The sequence below is a fragment of the Schistocerca cancellata genome, chromosome 1 (assembly GCF_023864275.1).
Source record: "Schistocerca cancellata isolate TAMUIC-IGC-003103 chromosome 1, iqSchCanc2.1, whole genome shotgun sequence".
NCBI lineage: Eukaryota > Metazoa > Arthropoda > Insecta > Orthoptera > Acrididae > Schistocerca > Schistocerca cancellata.
Genome location: NC_064626.1, coordinates 1,117,778,857 through 1,117,802,961, shown reverse-complemented (window position 1 = coordinate 1,117,802,961; position 24,105 = coordinate 1,117,778,857). Strand labels below are relative to the sequence as shown.

The 24,105-nt window shown below is 39.2% G+C and overlaps 1 protein-coding gene across 6 annotated transcripts in view; it reads left to right on the top strand.

The window, feature by feature from the left end:
* The window catches only part of LOC126092230 (protein transport protein Sec23A), a 98,793-nt gene that overhangs the window by 9,653 nt on the left and 65,035 nt on the right, over positions 1 to 24,105 (top strand). For 3 of the 6 annotated variants that reach the window (XM_049907749.1, XM_049907742.1, XM_049907734.1), the window contains exons 5-7: positions 11,434 to 11,765; positions 15,811 to 15,955; positions 16,130 to 16,174. In XM_049907749.1, the coding sequence (XP_049763706.1) occupies positions 11,434 to 11,765; positions 15,811 to 15,955; positions 16,130 to 16,174 (522 nt within the window). The remainder of the gene's footprint in view (positions 1 to 11,433; positions 11,766 to 15,810; positions 15,956 to 16,129; positions 16,175 to 24,105) is intronic. The other 3 variants (XM_049907765.1, XM_049907772.1, XM_049907757.1) reach the window with 1 other exon arrangement.

Genomic DNA, 24,105 nt, shown 5'->3' with positions numbered 1-24,105 from the left:
TATATATTAAGAACAACAAAGGACCCAAGACTGACCCTTGTGGAACCCCATTCTTGATAGTTCCCCAGTTTGATGAATGTGCTGATCTTTGAATGTTATGAGAACTACTTATTTCAACTTTCTGCACTCTTCCAATTAGGTACGAATTAAACCATTTGTGCACTGTCCCACTCATGCCACAATACTTGAGCTTGTCTAGCAGAATTTCATGTTTTACACAATCAAAAGCCTTTGAGAGATCACAAAAAATCCCAATGGGTGGTGTTCTGTTATTCAGATCATTCAAAATTTGATTGGTGAAAGCATATATGGCATTTTCTGTTGAAAAACCTTTCTGGAAACCAAACTGACATTTTGTTAGTACTTCATTTTTACAGATATGTGAAGCTACTCTTGAATAAATTACTTTCTCAAAAATTTTGGATAAAGCTGTTAGAAGGGAGATTGGACGGTAATTGTTGACATCAGATCCATCCCCCTTTTTATGCAAAGGTATAACAATAGCATATTGCAGTCTATCTGGGTCACTACTCTTTCTTGCTGTCAGATACATTTCCCTTTTCCGGTTACAAGATATTTTTATACCCTTAGTAAGCTACGGTTTGTTACAAGGTTTCTTACGAGTATATTTAACTATTTTCTTGGGGAAGCAGTTTTCAAATGCATTTACAAAAATTTCATGAAATAAATTATATTTTAAATTGGCATCAGGTTCACGGTACACCTCATCCCAGTCTAACTGCTGTAGGCTTTCCCTGAAATTTGCAATTGTTAAATCGTTGACTGAACATACTACTTTGGAGGACTGTTTAGTATTGCTGATTGGAGCTATGTCATATATTGTAACTAGCTGTGCACCATGATCAGAAAGACCATTCTCAACAGGCTGAGCATTTATTTGGTTAAACTTATCTTGGTCTATAAAGAAGTTATCTATCAGTGAGCTGCAATCCTTTACCACCCGAGTAGGAAAACCAATAACGGGTGTCAAATTGAAAGAACCGAGTAATACTTCAAGGTCATTTTTCCTATTACCCTCTTTCAGAGAATCTACATGGAAGTCCCCACATATAATAATTTGCTTCCCCCTGTCTGACAGATAGCACAACAAGGAGTCCAAATTTTTCAGAAATAGATGAAAATTTCCTGATGGGGACCTATATACAGTTACAATTATAAATGTGCCTTTATTTAATTTAAGTTCACAGGCACATGCTTCTATATGTTTCTCTACACAAAACTTTATTGTTTCTATACTTTTGCTATCACAATTTCCAATACCCAGCGTCTATGCCAGAATAATGTCATGTAAAAAAAGAAGGTGTAATGATTCTTGACATTTGTGGATAGGCTACTTCTAGAATGTACTCGAACCGAAAATAGAAATTAAAATTTTACAGTCCATGTGAGTTTTGAACTCGTGACCCTCCATGCAACAGTTTAGAATCATAACCTCTACACCACGGTGCTACCCAGCTTCTTCCATGACAATAGGCATAAAACTTATCATGATAGAAAACAGTAACTTATAAAAAAAAGTTAGTAAAAATATGCTTGCTTCTGGTCTAAAGGCACATACACAAGGAAGTCTTTAGGTTTGTATTCAAAATTTTTAATTTTTATTTAGTTCAGAAAATGTGTAAAATTCTTATGATAATTGTTTGCATTAAAATAAATTTTGCACTGCATGATATGTGCAATCTTGTATTCACATTGTCTTACATGTATAGCAGACAAAGGTGCTACTACAGTGCAGTGCAAGTTGTGTGGCTTTACACGTAATTTTGCAACACTCTCAAAGTGCTTCTGCATCAGCCACTAGAGGTGCTGTATTCTATGATGTTTTTGCACTTACTCTTAGCATAGTTTTTTATTCTGTTGTTTTTTGACTATTGCATACTCTGGTTGTCAGGTCAGTTCTACTCCATGTAAAACACCTTGATCTAACATTTGTCATTAACCACCTCTCTTTGCATCTGTGTTACTGATTCTGATGCAAAGAGTCTCTTTCACTATATCAGCAGCTAATAGTATGCAGTAATTTGTTCAGGTAGCCACAGACACACAGCTGCTCCAACACTGGTGATGCCGGTGTGATAGACTCAGCCTCGCTGTATCACAGGAAGGATACACATTTGACATGATGGATGCATTGACAGAGCCCTTGCCTTCAGTCTCTTGACTCACCGTGTGTTTGCCACCCTTTTGGCTGCATAACCCAGCTTTATGGTTTGTGCAGATGGAGGCAAGTTTTTTCAACACTGGAATAACAGCAGGTGCAACAAAATTTGCAATCGTTGTGAGTCAGCTGGGTAAGAGATACGCAGCGGAGATAGAAGATGTGATCACCTCTCTGTGTACAATGAATGCATATCAGATGTTAAAAATGGAACTGATATGATGGGTTTCCACTTCACAGGAAGAACGCATTGGACAAGTCTGAAACCACGAAGACATTGGTGACGGAAGACCCCTCAATATTTGTGACACTTGCAGTGTAAGGTAGATATGGGAACTGTGCCTGATATTTTTTTGTGCACACTGTGGAGCAATCAGTTGCCACTACAGGTCAAAGCTATTATTTTATCATGAACCAGATGTAAGAATTATTGAGTTGGCATGACTGCAGCAGAGACAGGGGTCATTGTTGTGAGCAGTTGAGGAGGCACTCGTCCACCACTTCCTTAACATCAGGTACAAACCCGCCATTTGCTGCTATCATAGGAGTTTTGGGGAACATGCAAACAAGTGTATGATGCCCTGCTCACACCAAATGCCAGTGGCAAAAGGATGTAGGCTTGTCAGTCGATTGCTGGGCACTGTCTCAGCGCCTATTTGTCAGTGACTATAAGTCTGGGCAGAAATACCTCCACAACTTTGGTTCTGATTTATATATCTTTCTGTACATGAAGTTGCGCAATAACAGCTGTGCATCCGCTTCTGTTTGGTAGCCACCAACAATTCAGCTATATCGATGTACAGAACGCTGTGACTCAGCCCAGACCTTTGACTGTGGCGTGACTTTTTATGGTATTTCACCATTGCATATGTGTCACAACCCATAGTAGGTGCGAATTTTTTGGCGCGTTATCAACTGTTTCTAAACATGGTGAATATGCAGTTTGTTGGCGGCATCACTGGATTAACAGCTGCAGGTTTTTGTCGAGTTGCGGCAATGCTCATGGCTGAATGCGTGTGACATGGCAGCTTTTAGTACGCCAACTTATTGAAGAGTTTCGCAGCACTGACAAGACCTCCAGGAACACCGAAGGAGGTATCCCATGACACAGTGCATCACTTACAGACTACAGAAGGTCCACCACACTTGGCACGTGACACCAGATCGACTTGCCACAGCAAAAACGGAATGTGACAGCATGATTCGTGAAAGTATGATGCAGCTGTTGAGTAGCAATGGTCATCTCCACTACACTTGGTACCAAAGAAGAACAGTGCATGGCACCCTTGTGGTGATTATCAGGCTCTGAATGCTAGAACTGTCCCCGATTGTTACCCTGTACCCTTACCCTTGCTTTGGGACTATAATCATGCATTATGTGGCATGACAGTATGGTGGCAGAAGCAGATACACAGAAGGAAATAGTTATCACTCCTTTTGGCCTTTGTGTGAATCAGTTCATGACATTTGGCCTATGAAACAGTGCAAGCATCCCAAAGGTTCATCAGCTCCATGCTACAAGGGCTAAACTTTTGATTTGCTTATGTTGATGACATCCATATCTTCTCTACCTCTCCAGAGCAACATCACCAGCATCTTACTTAAGTGTTCAGAAGATTGAAACAGTGTGGCAACACTCTAAATACTGCCAAGTGTGTCTTTGGTCAGGCACAACTTGAGTTTTTGGGCTACGGGATCACATTGTCGAGTTTGCTACACTTGCCTGAGAAAGTTGAAGCCATTCTGCAGATGACCCAGCAAAGACCTGTAAGGCATTATGTCATTTCGTTGGCATCCTCAATTTCTATCGCCAACTTCTAGCTACATGGTGGAGTAGAAAGTGTCATTAACAGCGGCACTCTCTGGCCTGAAAAACAAGGCGAAACTCACTAGATTCATGGGTGCATGAAAAAATCTCAGCAGGGTACAGCGGCACGGCATTACTCGCTTGGCCAGAACCGAGCTCACATTTGGCATTGTTAGTAGATGGGAGTCAGACGGCAATTGGTGCAGTGTTCTGATGGAGCCTGGCAACAGCTAGCATTCTTCATGTTCAAGCTGTCTCCGTCTCAGCAGGAATTGAGTGCCTACAACCAAGAGCTTTATGCAATCTACGTAGCCATTAAATATTTCTGATCTCGACTGGACGTCAGAGAATTTACCACCTTTACTGACCATCAGCCACTCACATATGCCTTTCAACAAAATAACACCTTGGCAACACAACCAGTTGGCCTACATTTCTCATTTGGCACAGATGTAAAACATGTTTCTGGAATAGACAATGTAGTGGCTGACTGCCTCTCCTGTGTTAGCAGCATCACTCGTTCGATGAATTTCACAGAACTTGCAGTGGTATAATAATCGTACCAGGAGCTGCATGGCATACTTGAAGAGTCTAAATCATTGCTGAAACTTAAGATAGTAGAGATTCCCAGCACTGAGTCCAAATTGTTCTGTGGTGTGTCTAGTGGCAAACCTCGACTTTTCCTACCCATGGTGCTGAAGTGTGCGCTTTCGATAATATACATAACTCTATGCCGTCCAAGAGTTTGTGTGACAACACAACCACTCTCCAGTTGTTTTGTGCGGCTAGGAGTGGTCAGTGCTATTTAGTTACAATGATAGACTGCTTCACCCACTGGCCAGAAGCTACACCAGTAGACAACATCTCGTCAGAGACCTTAGCTTCTGCCTTTGTTTCTAGTTGGGTGTTACACTTTGGCTGCTCTTCACATATCATGATGTATTGCGGGTGTCAATTTGAGTGAGACCTATTTTCACAGCTGGCTACATTCTGTGGCATTGTGCATCATAAAATGATGAGGTATCACCCCACAAACAATGGAAAGGTAGAATGCTGGCACTGATTACTGAAAGCAGCCCTCATGTGCCATGATGCAAGTTGGACAACAGCCTTGCCAATGATTTTGCTCAGTCTGAGAAACACTTACAAGCTGTGTTCGGACGCTTCAACTGCCGAAATTGTGTACAGTGAAATGTTATGCCTGCCAGGGGAGTTTATGGATCCACAGTCCTTGCAGCTACCCAACAGATAAATGGTGATGTTATTTGTCAACTGAGGTATTGCATCTCCCACATCTGGCTCCGGGAAGTGACCAGACATGGCACCAGTCATATGTATGTACATCGAGACCTTCACAAGTGCACACAAATAATGTTATGCTGTGACAGCATCAAACACCTATTACAACCAACTTACTCAGGAATGCATAAAGTGGCATGACGAGGAGACTGAACGCATGACGGTATTGTTAATGGCAAAACCACTACTGTCATACTGGATTGCATGAAACCTGCATGCCTCGTTCAAGAAGAAATTCCACTGACAACAACACAACACCATCCCAACCCTGTTCCAACTGATTTGTCACTGTTGGTTCTGACAACCATCAATGTGAAGGAGCCTTCTGGATGCACAACACAACTGGGTCAATGAGTCTATTTCTCTACAAGGTTTCTGGGCGCCAGTCCGCTTTCCTGGCAGAGGCTGATGCAGCAGACAGAAGTGACACTACAGTGCAATGCAAGTCACATGGGTTTTACGTGTAATTCTGTAACGGTGTCAAAGTGCATCTGTACCAGCCACCAAAGGTGCTTTATTCTATGACACTTGTGCTCTTACTCTTAGAATAGAGTAGTTCTTCTGTAGTTTATTAGTTGCAGATTGCTGTTGACTATTGCATGTTCCAGGTGTTGGGTGGACTCTACTTCCATGTAAAACGCCTTGCTCTGGCATTCATCATTAACAAACTCTCTGTGCATGTGACTAGTGTTATTGATTCTGACATGAAGAATTTCTTTTACTATATCAGGTGCTAATAGTACACAAGCAGTAATTTGTTTGGACAGCCACAGACAAGAGGCCACTCTGACGCATCTTTGTCTGAAAACTGCAAAATTTAATAGACTCTGACATGTACGGACACCAGTATGTTATAGTGTAAAGAATTTTACAGAATAATGGATTAGAAAGCAGATGATTTTGGTATGTGTCAGTGTGTACATGGACATCTGTGGGATTGAACAAGTACATTTCCTCTGCTCTTTTTGTGTTAAGAGTTTCAGTAGTGAGACACTCTTTCTCAAAACATATAGTTTATACTTCCACTTTAACAAATTCCATTTCTTAGGAAATTGGTTAGGTTAATCCCGAAGTCTTAGCTTAATTTCTGTGAAGTTATATATTGTAGAGTTTTTCCTACATTCATTAACCGTGCAATACCACTCTTCACAAATACGCAATGTTTTCTTTCTGTTTTTTTCACCTTTTCAATGTGTGTAAAATTCTAATTGTGTGATTAGTCGTGATCATGCCCTGCTACTTGCTGAACAATTCCTAAATGTGCTTTTGTTTTCACAAAAAAACCTGTACTGGTAAAATTGTTCTGTCATTGAAAAGGGTAAAACTTCATGAACATTTAGTTTTCAGTGTAATATTTCAGACATGAGACCATTTCTTGTAATACATTTTAAAAATTAAATAGTACATTATGTAAAACAGCTTTGTTGTTGTTGCTGTTGTTGTCTTCAGTTCGAAGGCTGGTTCGATGCAGCTCTCCATGGTAATGTATCCTGTGCAAGCATCATCATCTCTGCAAAACTACTACAACGTATATCCATATGAACCTGCTTACTGTATCAAGCCTTGATCTTTCTCTGCAATTTTTACCCCTCCCCTTCACTCCACCATTACCAATTCCTCTATGTCTCAGGATGTGTCCTATTAAATAACCCCCTCTTTTAAACAAGTTGTGCCATAAATTTCATTTTTCCCAAGCACTCTGTTGGCTTCATATCAGCAGTTGCCACTGGCCATTCCATTCAGTTGATTAGTGCCTCATAGAGGTAGGTGTTCATGAGACGGATGCACTGTGCTCATGCAGCAAAATGTTGGTTGCAGGGTCAGATAATAGATTGGATGAGCTTTCCTCATAACTGCACATCCTCAAAGTACTCTATAGAAAGATGAAGAAATTAGATTAGGAAATCAGGCAGTAAAACTAGTATATGAGTTTTGCTATTTGGGCAGTAAAATAACTGATGGTGGCTGAAGTAGAGAGGATACAGCATGAAGTCTGGCAAGAACACAAAAAGGATTTATGAAAAAATGGAGTTTGTTATCATCTAATATATCTTATCTTAGAAGAAAGATTAAGGAAAGGCAAACCTACGTTTGTAGCGTTTGTAGACTTAGAGAAAGCTTTTGACAATGTTGACTGGAATACTCTCTTTCAAATTCTGAAAGTGGCAGGGGTAAAATACAGGGAGCGAAAGGCTGTTTACAATTTGTACAGAAACCAGATGGCAGTTATAAGAATCGAGGGGCATGAAAGGGAAGCAGTGGTTGGGAAGGGAGTGAGACAGGGTTGTTGCCTCTCCCCGATGTTATTCAATCTGTATATAGAGCAAGCACTAAAGGAAACAAAAGAAAAATTCGGAGTAGGTATTAAAATCCATCGAGAAGAAATAAAAACGTTGAGGTTTGCCGATGACATTGTAATTCTATCAGAGACAGCAAAGGACTTGGAAGAGCAGTTGAACCGAATGGACAGTGTCTTTAAAGGAGGATATAAGATGAACATCAACAAAAGCAAAATGAGGATAATGGAATGTAGTCGAATTAAGTCGGGTGATGCTGCGGGAATTAGATTAGGAAATGAGACATTTAAAGTAGTAAAGGAGTTTTGCTATTTGGGGAGCAAAATAACTGATGATGGTCGAAATAGAGAAGATATAAAATGTAGACTGGCAATGACAAGGAAAGCGTTTCTGAAGAAGAGGAATTTGTTAACATCGAGTATAGATTTAAGTGTGAGGAAGTCGTTTCTGAAAGTATTTGTATGGAGTGTGACCATGTATAGAAGTGAAACATGGACGATAAATAGTTTGGATAAGAAGAGACTAGAAGCTTTCGAAATGTGGTGCTACAGAAGAATGCTGAAGATTAGATCACATAACTAATGATGAAGTATTGAATAGAATTGGGGAGATGAGGAGTTTGTGGCACAACTTGACAAAAAGAAGGGACCGGTTAGTAGGACATGTTCTGAGGCATCAAGGGATCACAAATTTAGCATTGGAGGGCAGCGTGGAGGGTAAAAATCGTAGAGGGAGACCAAGAATGAATACAATAAGCAGATTCAAAAGGATGTAGGTTGCAGTAAGTACTGGGAGATGAAGAAGCTTACACAGGATAGGGTAGCATGGAGAGCTGCATCAAACCAGTTTCAGGACTGAGGACCACAAAAACAACAACAACAATATAAATTTAAGAGTTTGGAAGTATTTTTCTGGAGTGTAGCTTTGTATGGAAGTGAAATGTGGGCAACTAGTTGTTGAGACAAGAAGAGAAGCGGGCTTTTGAAATTTGGTGCTGCAGAAGAATGCTGAAGATTAGATTGGTATGACAAACAGAGAACTGGCATTTGAGGGTGACTGCAGAATGATTCTGCTGCTGCCAACATACATTTTATGTAAGGACCACAAAGATAAGAGAAATTAGGCCTTGTACAGAGGCATACAGACTGTAATTTTTCCCTTGTTCCATATGTGGGTGGAACAGGAAAGGAAAAGATAGTACTGGTATGAGGTACCTTCTGCCATGCACCGTTCAGCGGCTTGCGGAGTATTTATGTAGGTGTTGCTGTTGCTGTAGGTGTAGATCAAGTATCTAATGAAGAGGTACCGGATTGAAATGGAAAAGGAAATTTATGGCACAACTTGATTAAAAGAAGCAATCAGTTGACATGGCACATCCGGGTAGCATGAAGGAATAATTTTGGTAATGGAGGGAAGTGTGGGAGGTAAAAATTACAGAGGGAGATCAAGGGACCATAGATTAAACAGGCTCAAATGGATGTAAGTGGTAGCAATTAGTCAGAGAGAGAGAGAGAGAGAGAGAGAGTGAGTGAGTGAGAGAGTTCGGCACAGGATAGGGTAGTAAGGAGAGCTGCATCACACCATTTTTGGACTGGAGACCAGAACATAACAACATTAATGAGAAGCATCCAACTTCTGTATATGATTTGATAGTCTGGTTTCCGCTCCACAGCGTAAGTATTTGTTGAAAAACATCTTGCCGTACACCATGGACCGCAATTATTTGATTGCCAAACGTGTATATGGACATAGAGCCCATTGGTATTGGTATTGGCATATACGAGGGCATTTTGAAAAGTAAAGATACAATGGCTCGCAGTCCTTAAATAGAACATTTATTTAGAAAACGTCAGTTACATCTTATTAACTGGATTATTTGTTATTTTTCGACATAATCACCCCCGTTATCCAAACATTTGTTAAGTCGGTGCACAAGCTTTTGTATCCCAGAGTCCTAGAAGGTTGCCGCCTGTGGTCGGAACCACATTTTAGCTTCATCTTTGATCTCTTCATTGTCGTGGAATGATTTTCCACCAAGATGTGCCTTCAGGTAACAGAAGACATGGAAGTCGGTGGGCGCAAGGTCCGGGCTGTATGGGGGATGGTCCAATACGTCCGATTTGAATTGTTTGAGTAGTGCTTTGGTTACGAGTGCTGTGTGAGGCCGAGCCTTGTCATGAAGCAAGCGGACTGCACTGCGTTTGTTTTGAATTACCCTTCGAAGACATTTCAAAGTCTGGCAATATGCAGCAGCATTAATTGTCGTTCCAGGAGGCATAAATTCCAACAGAAGAATGCCTTGTCTGTCCCAAAAAACAGAAGCCATGATTTTCTTCGCTGAAATCGATGTTACGCATTTCTTGGCTTTTGGTGAATTCGAAGGCACCATTGCATCGATTGTTGCTTGGATTCAGGTGTATGGTGATAAACCCATGTCTCATCACCTGTCAGAGTGTGACCAAGGAACTCCTCACCTGCTTCAGCATAGCTTGTGAGGAAGTCGAGTGCAAAGCCCATCCTTTTCTTTTTGTGTTCTTCCGTTAACAGTTTTGGAACCCAGCACGCACACAATTTCCTGTACCCTAACTTGACAGTCACAACATCATAAAGAGTTGTCGTTGACACGTCCGGTATGATCTGATGCAATTCTTTCAATGTGAGACGTCTATTCGCAGGAATTGCTTCCTCCGTTCTCTGAAGAAGGGCATCAAAGATCACAGACAGCCGACCTGTTCTTTGTTTGTCATGAACATCGGTCCTACCTTCAGAGAAATGATGACACCACATTTCGTTACATTTTGTCGATTCATAATGTTCCCATAAACAGAAACAATTTATTTATGAATATCTGCTGGTCGCTGACCTTTTGCATGAAGAAAACATATGACAGAGCGCACTTCGCATTTGGCGGGCTTCTGAATCGGCGCTGCCATTTTAAACACGACCTACTCCAACCAGAAGCAACGTTCAACTGCCGAACGACCGCGAGGAGAAAGCTAACGGTTCAAGGTTAACACCAGTGTTGTCAACTTGCTCGACAAAACTCTTCTGTTCCTCTGGCATATGGTGTATCTTTACTTTCCGAAATACCCTCGTATTATGCATGTCCATATCAAATGATGGGCATGTCGATTATAAAATCTCCGTGACATCAAAACTGATATGGATTTCACAGGCACAGCTTGTCTGGCGTACATATTACAGCCGTCGAACACTGAATGACCACACTTTCTTGTCACAGTGGCTTTTGACTATACATTTTTACCCCTTTTTCACTTTACTGTTTCATTTTGCCATGTCTGTTACCATTGTTCTGTTAGTATTTTTGTTGTTTTGTATTTATCTCTGCTTATCAGACTTCCATTCAGTTCCTCATTGTAAAGAATGATTTCTGACTGCAGTTATCTTGTTTGTAAGCACAGTAGATTTTGTTACCTTTTAGCCCTTTATATTTTATTTTCGTTGTCTTGTATTTCATGTTTAAAACAGAAAAACAAATTTTTCACCTAATTAGTAAAAAATATTTGTTATTGGGTATATACAACTTAACATCTCATTCCATCCATACCCGCCACATGGAGTGGCCGTGCGGTCTAGGGCGCCATGTCACGGACTGCGCAGCGCCTCCCGCCGGAGGTTGGAGTCCTCCCTCGGGCATGGGTGTGTGTGGTGTTCTTAGCATAAGTTAGTTTAAGTAGTGTGTAAGACTAGGGACCGATGACCTCAGCAGTTTGGTCCCTTAGAAATTCACAGACATTTGAACATTTGAACATCCATACTCAGAAAGTCCCATAATTATGAAATTTCCACACCCTCTGCTAACTTTCATGTGTTCTATACTTTGCCAACAGAGAGCACAGTGTCTCCCACCAATTTTCCTGTTGGTTGTGGACACGTGTGTAGATGATGAAGAACTTGGAGCATTGAAAGATTCACTACAGATGTCACTGAGCTTACTGCCACCAAATGCACTCATCGGTCTCATCACATTTGGAAAGATGGTACAGGTGCATGAACTCGGATGTGAAGGTTGTTCAAAAAGTTACGTTTTCAGAGGCACTAAAGATCTGTCAGCAAAACAAATACAAGACATGTTGGGTATTGGGAGGTTTGCAAATGCACCACAACAACCGCAGCAACAACCACGTGGCCCAAGTGGTCAACCATTGCCTCCTGCTAACAGGTATGCTTAACTGTAGGAATGCATTGGAACTTTAATATATTTAAAAGAAAAGTGATAGTTTGGTTGAGATAAAACTTCTGAATGGTGCATGTACACAATTCACTTTTTTGCATTTACACTTTCAAGAAGTGGATTAGATTAGATTTACTTTCATTCCAATTGATCCGTAGTGAGGAGGTCCTCCAGGATGTAGAACATGTCAGAAAAACAATACATGACAAATATTTACAACTAAAACAAATAAGCTAATGTACCATTCATTGTCATTTTTTAATGAACACTATATGAAAGAGTCATTTTACAAATTCTAATGCACTGAATTTAAAATAAAAAAGTTTTATTTATTTATTTATTTATTTATTTATAAGGTAATAAATGTGTAATACAACTACTATAATACTTATTTACAATGAACACATTACTGCACTGAAATGGTGCAGAAGTTAGATTGTACTTACACACACACACACACACACACACACACACACACACACACTCACACTCACACTCAATGAATACATTACTGCACTGAAATTGTGCAGAAGTTATGATATCACACATGCAAATCAGTTAGTTCTACTGAGAAATTCATCAATGGAGTAGAAGGAGTTGGCCACCAATAAATCCTTTAGGCTTCACTTAAACTGAATTTCATTGGTTGTTAAGCTTTTTATGGCTGCTGGCAAGTTATTGAAAATGTGTGTTCCTGAATAAGGCACACCTTTTTGTACAAGACTAAGTGACTTTAAATCGTTGTGAAGATTATTCTTGTTTCTAGTATTGATTCCATGAATTGAGCTGTTGCTTTGAAAAAGTGATATATTTTTAATGACAAATTTCATTAAGGAATAAATATATTGGGAAGCAGTAGTTAGTATCCCTAGTTCCCTAAAAAGGCTTCTGCAGGATGACCACTGGAACTGAACCACATCCATCTGCAAGATAACCAAGCAAAAAGAGTTATTGTGCAGCATTAATTACATACACCAAGAAATTGATGGAACAATTATGAATTCTGATTTAACTGTAAGTGAAATATTTCTCTTGACGGTAATACTGGGTTTAATCATTACCATAGCATGATTTTTATACTTTGAAAAAAGGAGTTCTAATATCCCTCCACATCAGTGACATAAGAGACAGTCTCAAAGTGTGCCTAGATTGTGTCAGGCTAAAACACTAAGGGGATAATCAATCAGAATGTATAGAAATCTTATCCAGTGTACTCTGTAATTTGAAAAGTTACAAGGCTTACATGTGGAATTCCAGCATTGTTGCCAGAAGTATCAGCAACAGTATTCAGTCATATTATTTCTCTGTCTGTGTTATGTTAATCTTGGCTTAATGGTGACTAGTTTTAAACATATGGAAATAACTTCTCTGAAAACCAAACCCCTGTAGGATGGAATGGGTGTTAAAATCTGGACGTTCTTGTAGTCCTTGAAGTTGCTTGCCTGTAGACAGTGCTTAGGTATGACAGATTTACCAGGCTGTAGCAGATGGATATAGTACCAACGTTCTGTGCAGCATTCTTGAACTGTATGTGATATGAGAAACCACTTTGACAGTGAATCTAATACATGATATCTTCCATAGAAACAAATCGCCTTTCACAGAGCGAACGATTGTGGCTATCTTTGATGCTGGAAGAAAAATAACCTTGACTTTTTGTTTAGAAAGGATACAACCTATTTTAGAAGAAAGACTCCCTACTTGACATAAGATGACCAGGGACCTGAACATTTACTCTTCAACTTCTTGCAGTGGGACACGTATCTTCGGTATGAATTGCAAAGCCTTGTGGATCTTCCATGGTGAATAGCCTTTCTCTTCAAGAACGTATCTGAGATTATATCAAGTTCTCCTACAGATGATCCTTATCAGCAGTCATATCTGCCCTGTGGACAGGTGTGTTTTAGGACACCATTGGTCTGTGCAGGATAACTGCTGTATGCTTGCAGGTACAAATCTGTGTGTGTTGGCTTGCGAAAAACACAGTGTCCCAGGGTGCTATCAGTTTTATGGTGAACAAAGGTGTGCGACAAAGTGGGGCATCTGATCTTTTCCAGGTGCGTGGTACAGTGGATGTTCCAATGAATGGAATTCATATGTTCCAAGGAGTGATGTTCCTTCTCACCGTGGCCTCAGGCTACAAAAGAGTCATCCCCAGTACCCTTGAAAGATGACAGGCTTAAATTCTGCAGAGTCCAATGTCTGCTCCTCAGAACCTTGTATACAATTTCTCCATCAAGGGGGACAAGGAAATTACCATAGCAGCCATGTCTATTTGTTCATAAAAGTTGTTATTTAAAAAAAAAGTAAGTTGGGAGTAGCACATGCTGAAACAAGGTTTATCAAAAGTCTTGCAATCAAGGATAAAGCCTCTGTGAGTGGAACTTTGGTAAATTATAACTCAGTGGAAAAAAACAGCAAATTTGAGTTGCAGAGCTGTTGATAAAATCTGCGTAATTTTGGGTTTAGTGAGGATTCCTCCCATCAAGAGGTCTCAATAGTGAGATTAAATACTTATCCACACCATAAATAGGAGTGTGGCATCAAGACAAAAAGAAACTTAATCAATGCTTGGACCATCTGAATTCCAGCTATTGAAATATATTTGTAGGATGATTTAATCAATAATAATGATGGTTTTAACCTTGAAAATGTGGAATACAACCTTGTCAGTAGTTAACTGTTGTAGATGTTGAATAATGATACTGTCTCCATGTCAGCCAGAATTTGTGAAACAAATCATTTCATGGAATTGTCACCCCTGTGGTCTTTCTTGCACTAGGATTTGCATGTACTCATATGTGCCTGGCTCACCCAACCAGTATATAAGTCTGAAGGGAGCACTTTACTGTCAGTCTTTCCAGTTTGCTCTAAAGATGTGTGAACGGTTTACAGTCAGTAATAGCAGCAGATAATGTTGGGTTATAACTGAAATCCTGCAGTTTTATTGATCATATGTCCCCATTTTTAGATTCAGGTAGCACTAGGCTAATTATTTTGAGATCGATGATAGTAGTATTTCTTTATCCCCTTTGGGAAAAAGCTGTTGCTGAGAGAAGATAATACTTTTTTCAGAAGTGTCACTTAACTGAGTGTACATAAGTTTCTTAACTAATTTAGAAAATATTGAAAAAGCTAAAAGAGTTGTAATTTTGCGACATCTGCATATCAGCTATTTTTAAAACTAGTACCATTTAGAAATTTTGAATACATAAGTGAAAACCTTAAATTCTGAACCTGTGTCCAAAATGACTGAAAATAGTTTATAAATGAAATGTTATTTTTTATAAATTTTGTTAGGATATTTGGGAGCCAAAAACACCTCTCTGTAGTTCAAGAATTTTGAAAACTATTGTAGTATATGTTCATGTGATATCATTCCAATAGAAAGCCTTATTCCTAAGAAATCACATTTGAGCTTTCTTGCTTTTTTATGTTTTAAGTATGCTTTTCCACACTTTTACACTTAGGCGTAAGTTACTAAGTATTCATTGGAAAAAAATGTGGATTTTGCCTAAGGACTATATGTATTAAGTTTCATGAAATGTATTAGCAACTGTTAAGTACCAAGGCATGCTAACGTCTTTATGGTACATTTAGTCTCTTGTAAATATTATTGGTAACAATTGAAAATAGGTGCACTGTTTAAAAAATAACATTAGAAATGAAAAGATTACTTCCATTTCTGATGAATGAGTCAGATTCAGGGGGTAGTTACATAGCCACAAGTATATTGGACTACTCCCCTGTTGAATTAATTGTCCTCTTAACCAATAAGAACAGTTTTAAAAGAAATCAAGAGCCATTTGGGTTTCATAGCTACGCCTAGCCCACTGAGGACTTTTTTCCTGGTTAATTATTTCAGCAAGCAGTGATCTAATCGCATATAGCTCATGACAAAGCTGTTAATCATGCTTTTGGTGTTACAAGCTGTATGTCTAATTTTCATAATCAGAAAATATTTTCCATGAGAAAGTATTACTGATTACTGATTACTACAAGTGTTGAAATTGTTCACTATTTTTTCAAACAGATTTCTGCAACCTGTTCACAAGTGTGATGTCAGCCTGACAGATATGTTGGGTGAGCTTCAGCGTGATCCATGGCCAGTTCCGCAAGGAAAACGGCCGCTGCGATCAACTGGTGTTGCCTTGTCTGTGGCAGTTGGTCTTCTGGAGGTATGGTTATGATTGGCTTTATAATATGCTACTTATTTTTCAATTTCTAATTTTTGCCCCACACTATTTATTTATAAAACTTTTTGAATTGGTTTTGTTTCTATTTTTCTCCTACACTATTTTGCCTTAAAAATTTACACTTACTGCGCATTTCATTGTATTCTTTCTACTCAGGTGTCTCTTGGGTTGACTACTGATCTTAAAGAGGGCGTGAAACGGGTAACTAGCATTTGTGTGGTGATTTAGTAGCCCCGAATTTGCTGATGATACAGTTTTTCCATTTTCTGAGTGTAGATCCCAAATATACCCAGTCAGTAAAAGAAAACTAACATAAACGTCACTAACAATGGTATTCTTGTGTTTTTCATTTTTCACTGTCACTTATATAATTATTTTGAAATAAATGTGGCAGTGCCACCTTCCTTTTTTCCAAAACAAAAACTTAAAGAGAGAAATAGCACAGAAGAAAGAGACAAGAATGTGAAATACCATAGTTTCCAAAATTAGGATAACCATGTGCCACATTTTTGAATGATGTTAGTAATATGAACATTCTTTCATCTGTTTATTTGGTCACCATTAGTGGTGGCAACAAGAAGAGGAACATGTTCCGCTGGTCTGATGGGCAGTAATATTTTAATATGTTTGGAACTTTGAATGTTGATTAGATGAGTGGCTGAAACAATGGCATTTACATTTTTGTTATCTGTTTGTGAGGCTGTGGCCCAGCATGCGAAATTATTTTAATGAGCATAGGTTTCTACCAAGCTGATTTGATTTGATTTTTACAGGGAAGCTAAAACAGCTTAGGTCTAACCCGCCACTACCCGCACCGAAACCAAGTTTATTGTGCGGTATCGCTCCCTGTGTATCTAGTAAAGCCAACCAATGTCCTTAAATAGTGCAAGGAGTCCTTTTACCAGTTTTTCATTAGACAAAATTTCTTCAGGTCTAGTTGTTCCGAAGATTCTGTATCTTTTACTCTCAAATGCCATGCATTTGAAGATTAGGTGTGATGCAGTTTCTTCACCCTCACCACAGATCCTACATTTAGGTTCTTCTTCCATTATACCCATTGTGTGTAGATGTTTTTTTGAAATTCCCATGGTCAGTCATCAGTCCAGTCATGTGTTTGATCTCTTTTCTGTTCAATCCCAGGATTACAGAGCTTCTTTTAAAACGCGGCTTGGGCATCATTACCTTAAACTGTTTTTGTTTGTGGACCTTGGTCCAATATTCTACATGCTGTTTCCTAAGCCAGTTCTGTAGTTCTAGTTTGATCATAGCCTTGATGGTCATCAGGACAGGTTCCGCTCCAATAACTGGAGTCGTTGCCCCCATCCTGGCCGATCTGTTGGCTTGTTCATTGACACAGATCCCTGAGCTGCCAGGAACCCACACTAGGTTTACTCTGTTACTTCCCCCTAGCTCCACCAGAGCCCTGTGACATTTTGCAGCAATCTTAGATCTCGTTGCAGGAGCTGCCAGTGATTTCAGGGCTGCCTGGCTGTCTGAATAGATGTAGTTACGGTCCTTGTAGCCCCTATGCATATTCTGCTCCACACATGCGCTGATTGCAATAATTTCAGCTTGGAATACAGTGACCAGTTTTCCTAGAGAGATGATGCCCTTCAGTCTTGGCTGAACCATGTACACCTCTGTTCCAACACCTTGGTCTGATTTCGACCCATCGGTGAACCGAACTATGTCCCCCGTACGGTGTCGAACTGTTTTTTTCCCCACTACTGGGGCTCTGCCAAGTTTACCTCTATGAATTGTAACACTACTCTTCATTTCATAATGAAGTTACCCTTTTTGTTGTTACAGTGCTGTAGTATTTCCGCTGTAGTCCTATTGTTATAATAATCTTAATATGACATGAGTTTGTGTTTAATGGCTATCCTTGCTACAAAGTTGAAATGAACATAAAAAAACCGTGTGTAAATACTTAATGTAAGTTTACCCATTCAGAGGTACTTTTTTGTCAGACTACACCTGTCTGAATATTTCATTTACACATTACAAAGAACCCATGAACTCTCAAATAATTCGTGTTCCACTGATGCTCCAGTATAGTTATCATTATCCAGTACATTTTTGTTTTAGTTTACTGTATCAGCAGTAAGCACCAGAAGATCCCCAGTTTGGTAGTTTAAATTAATTTTATAGTTATCTCATTAGAGATGACAATAAGAGATCTCATTATTAGCTCTTTGTCTTTTTTCCCCAATGTCAATCCTTTTGTCATAGCCTCAAATGACAGTAAAGACTGTCTTCCAACAAAAGTTAAATTCATTAGCATTTTTTTTTCTAATAGGGTAAAACTGTTTGGTAATTTCATGAGTTTGTCTAAAATTGATCACTTTTTGTCTTCATTATTTTTTCTTTTCTACTGACTGATATTTGATTTAAATTATGTTAACACAATGGCCTTGTATTTTCAACAATTCATTATGTTAAATTTTATTACAAGATTTAGTGTAGAGCCAGGTATCTCATGGAAAAAAATAGATTTTGGATGTTAGAAATAAAGATTCATTTATCTTCATTTTAATTATTAATTATTTCAACAAAATAATCAATTTTTGAAAAAAATATAATGTAATTGGATATATAAAAGATCTACTCGCCAAGTGGCAGCAGAACAACACACATATAAAGCTATTTAAGTTTGCAAGATTTTTGAGCCAATGGCTTCTTCTGGCAGAAGGTATGAAGGGAAAGGAAAAGAGTGAAGGAAAAGGAGTGGTGGGGTTTAGGAAAACAGGCCGAGTTCAGAAAATTCGTCCACAACCCCAGGTCATGGGGAACTTGCCAGGCAGGATGAGAAGGAAAGACTGATTGTTGGGGCTGCATTGTAAGACATTTGTAAAACTGAGAGCTTAAAGGTAGAAGATGGGTAATGTGCAAGACAGAGATTACTGGCAAAATGTCGTAAACAAGTTAATAGAGAGGAAAGCCAAGTGCATTGTATGTGATACGCCTGTGGGAGTGCAAGGGGGAAATAGACAGGTCACAAAATGAAAGACACAGAAAACTAAAAGGGCATGAAGAAAGGAATAGCTACTGTGAAGAAATGCCGAGACAAAAGAAATTAATGTGAATTAACGCCAGGTGTGTGGCGTGAATAGACAGGTTGTAGCACTAGTTCTTACCTGCAGAGTTCTGAGAAACTGGTCTCTGGGGGAAGACTCCAGATGGCACATGTGGTGAAAAAGGCACCGAGGCGATGACTGTGATGTTGTAGAGCATACTCTGCAACAGGATATTGTGTGTTATAAGTATACATCCCCTGCCTATGCCCATTCATCCTAACTGATAACCTGGTGGTGGTCATGCTGTTGTAAAAGGCTAAGCAGTGTTTACATAACAGCTGGTATATGATGTGTCATTCCACAGATCTCCCTTTGATAGTATATGTTTTTTCCAGTTACAGGGCTGGTATAGATGGTGGTAGGAGGGTACATAGGGCAAGTGTTATAGCGGGGACAGTCACAAGGGTAGGGAGATGGTTGGAGAAAGAGCATAGGATCTGACAAGGATATTGCAGAGATTGGGAGGGTGACAAAAAGCTATTCTATGTGTGGTGGGCAAAATGTTGGACAGAATGTATCTCATTTCAGAGCATAATTTTAGTAAGTCATAGCCATATAGAAGTAGCTGGTTAATAATATAAGACCAGGATGATATTGATTGACAAGAGGTGTGCTCCTGAGTTATTTTTTGGAGGGATCAGTAGTACCAGGATTGGATGTGATGGTCCAGGAAATCAGCTTTTGAACTACACTGGTGGAGTTATTACGTCCAGTTAAGGTTGGCGTGAGAATGGCAGCATATTGCTGTAGAGTTTGCACTGAACAAATATGTTTGCCTTGAATGCCAAGGCTGCTTGGAAGAGAACATTTGACATGGATAGGATGGAAACAGTCAAAACTTAGTAGCAACTGTCGAAATGTAAGTACTGTTGTTTGTTAGTAGATTTAAGGTGAACAGAAATGTGTAGCTGACCTTTGGTGAGGGTGAGATCAATGCGAAGGAAAGCGGCATAGGATTCAGAATAGGATCATGTGAAATTTGAATGGGAGAATTATTTAGACATTACAAGAATTTTAGCAAGTCAGCCCCAAGTTGTTGGTTAGTAGGCTTAATGTGAACAGAAAAGTGTAACTGATCTGCAGTGAGCATGGGATCAACGTGAAGAAAAGTGGCATGGGTCACTTGGAGGGGTTTTTCCTGGGATCTTGAAAGCCTTCAGCCACTGGTTTGGTTTAGATAAATTGATGACACCTTTTCCATATTGATTCATAGTGAGGCTGACTTGCTAAAATTCTTGTAATCTCTAAATAATTCTCGCATTTAAATTTCACAGGATCCTATTCTGAATCCTATGCCACTTTCCTTGGCATTGATCTCACCCTCACCAAAGGTCAGGTACACATTTCTGTTCACCTTAAATCTACTAACAAACAACAGTACTTACATTTCGACAGTTGCTATCCTTTTCATGTCAAATGTTGCCATCCATACAGCCTTGACATTCAAGGCAAACATATTTGTTCAGGTGCAGGCTCCCTACAGCAATGAACCAACAGTCCCACCTTAGCCTTCACTGAACATAATTACCCCACCAGCCTAGTTCAAAAGCTGATTTCCCAGGCCATCACATCCAATCCTGGTACTATTGATCCCTCCAAAAAATAACTTAGGAATATGCCACTTGTCACTCAGTATTATCCTGGTCTTGAATGTATTAATCAGCTACTTCGACATGTCTGTGACTTATTAAAATCATGCTCTGAAATTAGATACATTCTGTCAAACATTTTGTCCACCACAAGTGGAATATCTTTTCATTGCCCTCCCAATCTCCGCAATATCCTTGTCAGACCCTATGCTCTTTCTGCACTCATCACCCTATCCTTACCTCCTACCCTTGTGACTGTCCCCTCGGTAGCACTTGTCGTATGCACCCTCCTACCACCACCTATACCAGATCTGTAGCTGGAAAAGCTTATACTATCAAAGGGAGAGCCACCTGTGGAACAACACACGTCATGTACCAGCTTTTTACGTAAACATTCTTGGCCTTGTACGTTAGCATGACTACCACCAACTTATCAGTTAGGAAGAATGGCCATAGGCAGAGGGTAAATACAAACAACACACAATATCCTGTTGCAGAAAACGCTCTACAACGTGACAGTCATGACCTTTGTGCCATTTTCACCATATGTGCCATCCGGATTCTTTCCCCAGAGATCAGTTCTCAGAACTCCGCAGATGGAAACTGGCACTACAAGATGTCAATTATTACTGCACCCTTGGCATTAATTTACATCAGTTTCTTCGGTCTCAGCATCTCTCCACAGTAACTATTCCTTACTTCACTCCTCTTAAATTTTCTACGTCTTTCACTTTCTGACATGTCTATTTTTCCCTGAATTCCCCCTCCCCCCCCCCCCCCCCTCTCCAGCTGTATCATACAGAATGAATTTAGCTTTCCTCTCTTATTAGCTCATGCACAATGTTTTGTGAGTAATCTGTTTCTTGCATTTTATCCTATCTTTCATCTTCAAGGTCTCAGGTTTTCAAATCTCATCTGGTGCAGTCCCCCAATGATCAGTCTTTAATTCTCATCCTGTCTGCTAAGTTTCCCCTAACCTGGGGTTCTGGGTAACTTTTCAGAACTCTACCCATTTTCCTAAACCTCACCAATCCTTTTAACTAACTCCTCTTCCTTCTCCATCAGCCCTTTTGCAGAAGGAGGAGCCACAGCCTCTGAAAGGTTGCAAACTTAAATACCTTTATATGTATGTTCTCTGGCAGCCACAAGGTGAGTAGATTTTTTAGTTAACCAATTAAATTAATTATTAATTAGTGATAGGTTCCTTTAGGGAAATAAGTTAAGTTGACATCAGTTGTTAATATGAAAATTGCCCCCCCCCCCTCCCAGTTAGTACACTATCTTACTTTGTTCACTTAGCGTTTCTCGTGCGCCTCACACCTCCCCAGTGACTTTGATGAAGATTGTTGTAGTGAGTCTTGGGCTGTTTTATTTCGTGTTCATTTTCTCAGTTCTTTAATGTGGACATTGCTCCCACTTCTTAGTCATGCTTCCACTGCATTCAATGTGGTAAATGTCAGACTTTGTGCAGTTTTCACTGATGTGGTAATCAAATGGATCTGTTGGTCACTCAACCATTCATTGGTTCTATATTGTGTTCTACTGTCAGATTACAATCTTTTCTTATACTTTTTTTTATCAAAGCAAAAAGTAATGGTCCCAAGTATGACTAAACAAACTGGAAGTTCATAAAAGGAAGAAAAAACGTTTTCTCATTGGTAATAGCATATGCTATTTGAAAACTTTCTTTTGATAAGGTCACATGCATAATCAGTCAGCAGTGTATAATCCATCAGTCAACAAGAAGTCACATAATCCTCACTCTTCTTTTTTTTGTATTTCTTGATTTTAAATGACTTAAAATATATACAGTCATTTCTCAATAACAGTGTGAACACCTAGGCAAAGAATAATTGTTATTCCTTGTTACTGTTCATACTTTTACCATCTGCAGAAGTAATTATAGAATTCCTGTAGCAGTTGTCACAGGCTAAAATAATTACAGCATGCACACAGGCATTTAAGCAGTTATTCTTCTTGTGCTTCTTACAAGAGTGGAATGGTAAGGAACGGTAATCTGTGATGAAATGGGATATACTCAGTCGTGCACTTCTACATGTACATCTACATCTATACCAAGCAATCCACCTTGTGGTGTGTGGCCAATGGTACTTTCTGTATCTCTGTCAGTTCACCCCTTTCCTGTTCCAGTCATGAATAGTTTGCAGTAAGAATGATTGCTGGTGGACCTGAATCTCTCTAATTTTATCTTAATGTCTTCATGGCCTTTTTACAGGCTATGCGGTGGGGGAAGCAATATTTTTGTTGAATCTTCTAGCAACATTGTAACAGTAAACCACAATGTGATGAAGAATGCCTCTCTTGGAGTATCTGCCATTGGAGTTGGTTGATCTTCTCTGTGACACTTTCATGCTCACTAAATGAACATGCAATGAAATGCACTGCTCTTTGAATTTTCTATATTTCCTGTGTCAGTCCTCTCTCTTACACATCCCATACTGATTGGCAATGTTCAAGTATTGGTTGAACAAGTGTTTTGTAAGCTACTTCCTTAATTGAGGGACTAAATTTCCTGAGCATTCTTTCAGTGAATCTGTCTGCCACCTGCTTTACTGACAGTTAATTTTATGCAGCCATTTCACTTCAAATTGCTCCATATGCATCCTCCTAGACATCTTATGGAATTAACTGCTTCCAGTGGTTGTTCTGCAAATAGTGTAATCGTACAATAAGGGTCATTCTGTTTATGTATTTGCAGTACTTCACAGTGTTCTGCGGGGTGTAGCTGTAGCTATTAATGATATATTCAAACTGCCTATTCAGTATAAGCCACAGGTTCTCGTATAAACATTATTGTTGCCAATATGACAGTTATGTTTGATATGTGGACTCTCAGCAGCCAGGCAACATTGCAACTGTTAACGTGAAGCACTGCTTCTTGATATTAGTATGCCCAGATTTTCTCTTGTACAAATAGTGATGATGATGATGATGATGATGATGATGATGATGATGATATGCAGATGGCTAATGCTGGAACTCATTCAGTCTTAATCAATCTTACAATTACCCTAATAATCTTGTAATTCTTTAATTTTGCTAAGCGCAATTTTGTGTTATTAAACTTTTTAATTATTTTGTCACTCTTCTGGGATTTTCTGAAATGTCAAGCTTCTTATTTCCTGTCCTTTTATTGATTTGTGTTTCTCAACCAAATATTTAATGTAGGTGGTGATGCCTTTATTCTCTCTTTTTCACTACTAGTAGTGTTCCTGATGACACTATCTTTTTCCTACGTCCTGAATCAAGAATAAGCTACCTTAACCACAGATCCAGTTTGCATGGATACGGTATTTTGCTCTTCTTAAAAACTGAATGAAAGTGATGGAACACGTCACGATAATGCACAAATAAGTGATAGAACCTACTTCTGTATATTATATACCATATAAAATATGGTGCATCACAAGCATCATATCACTTCCTCAAAGAAATCTCATAGATG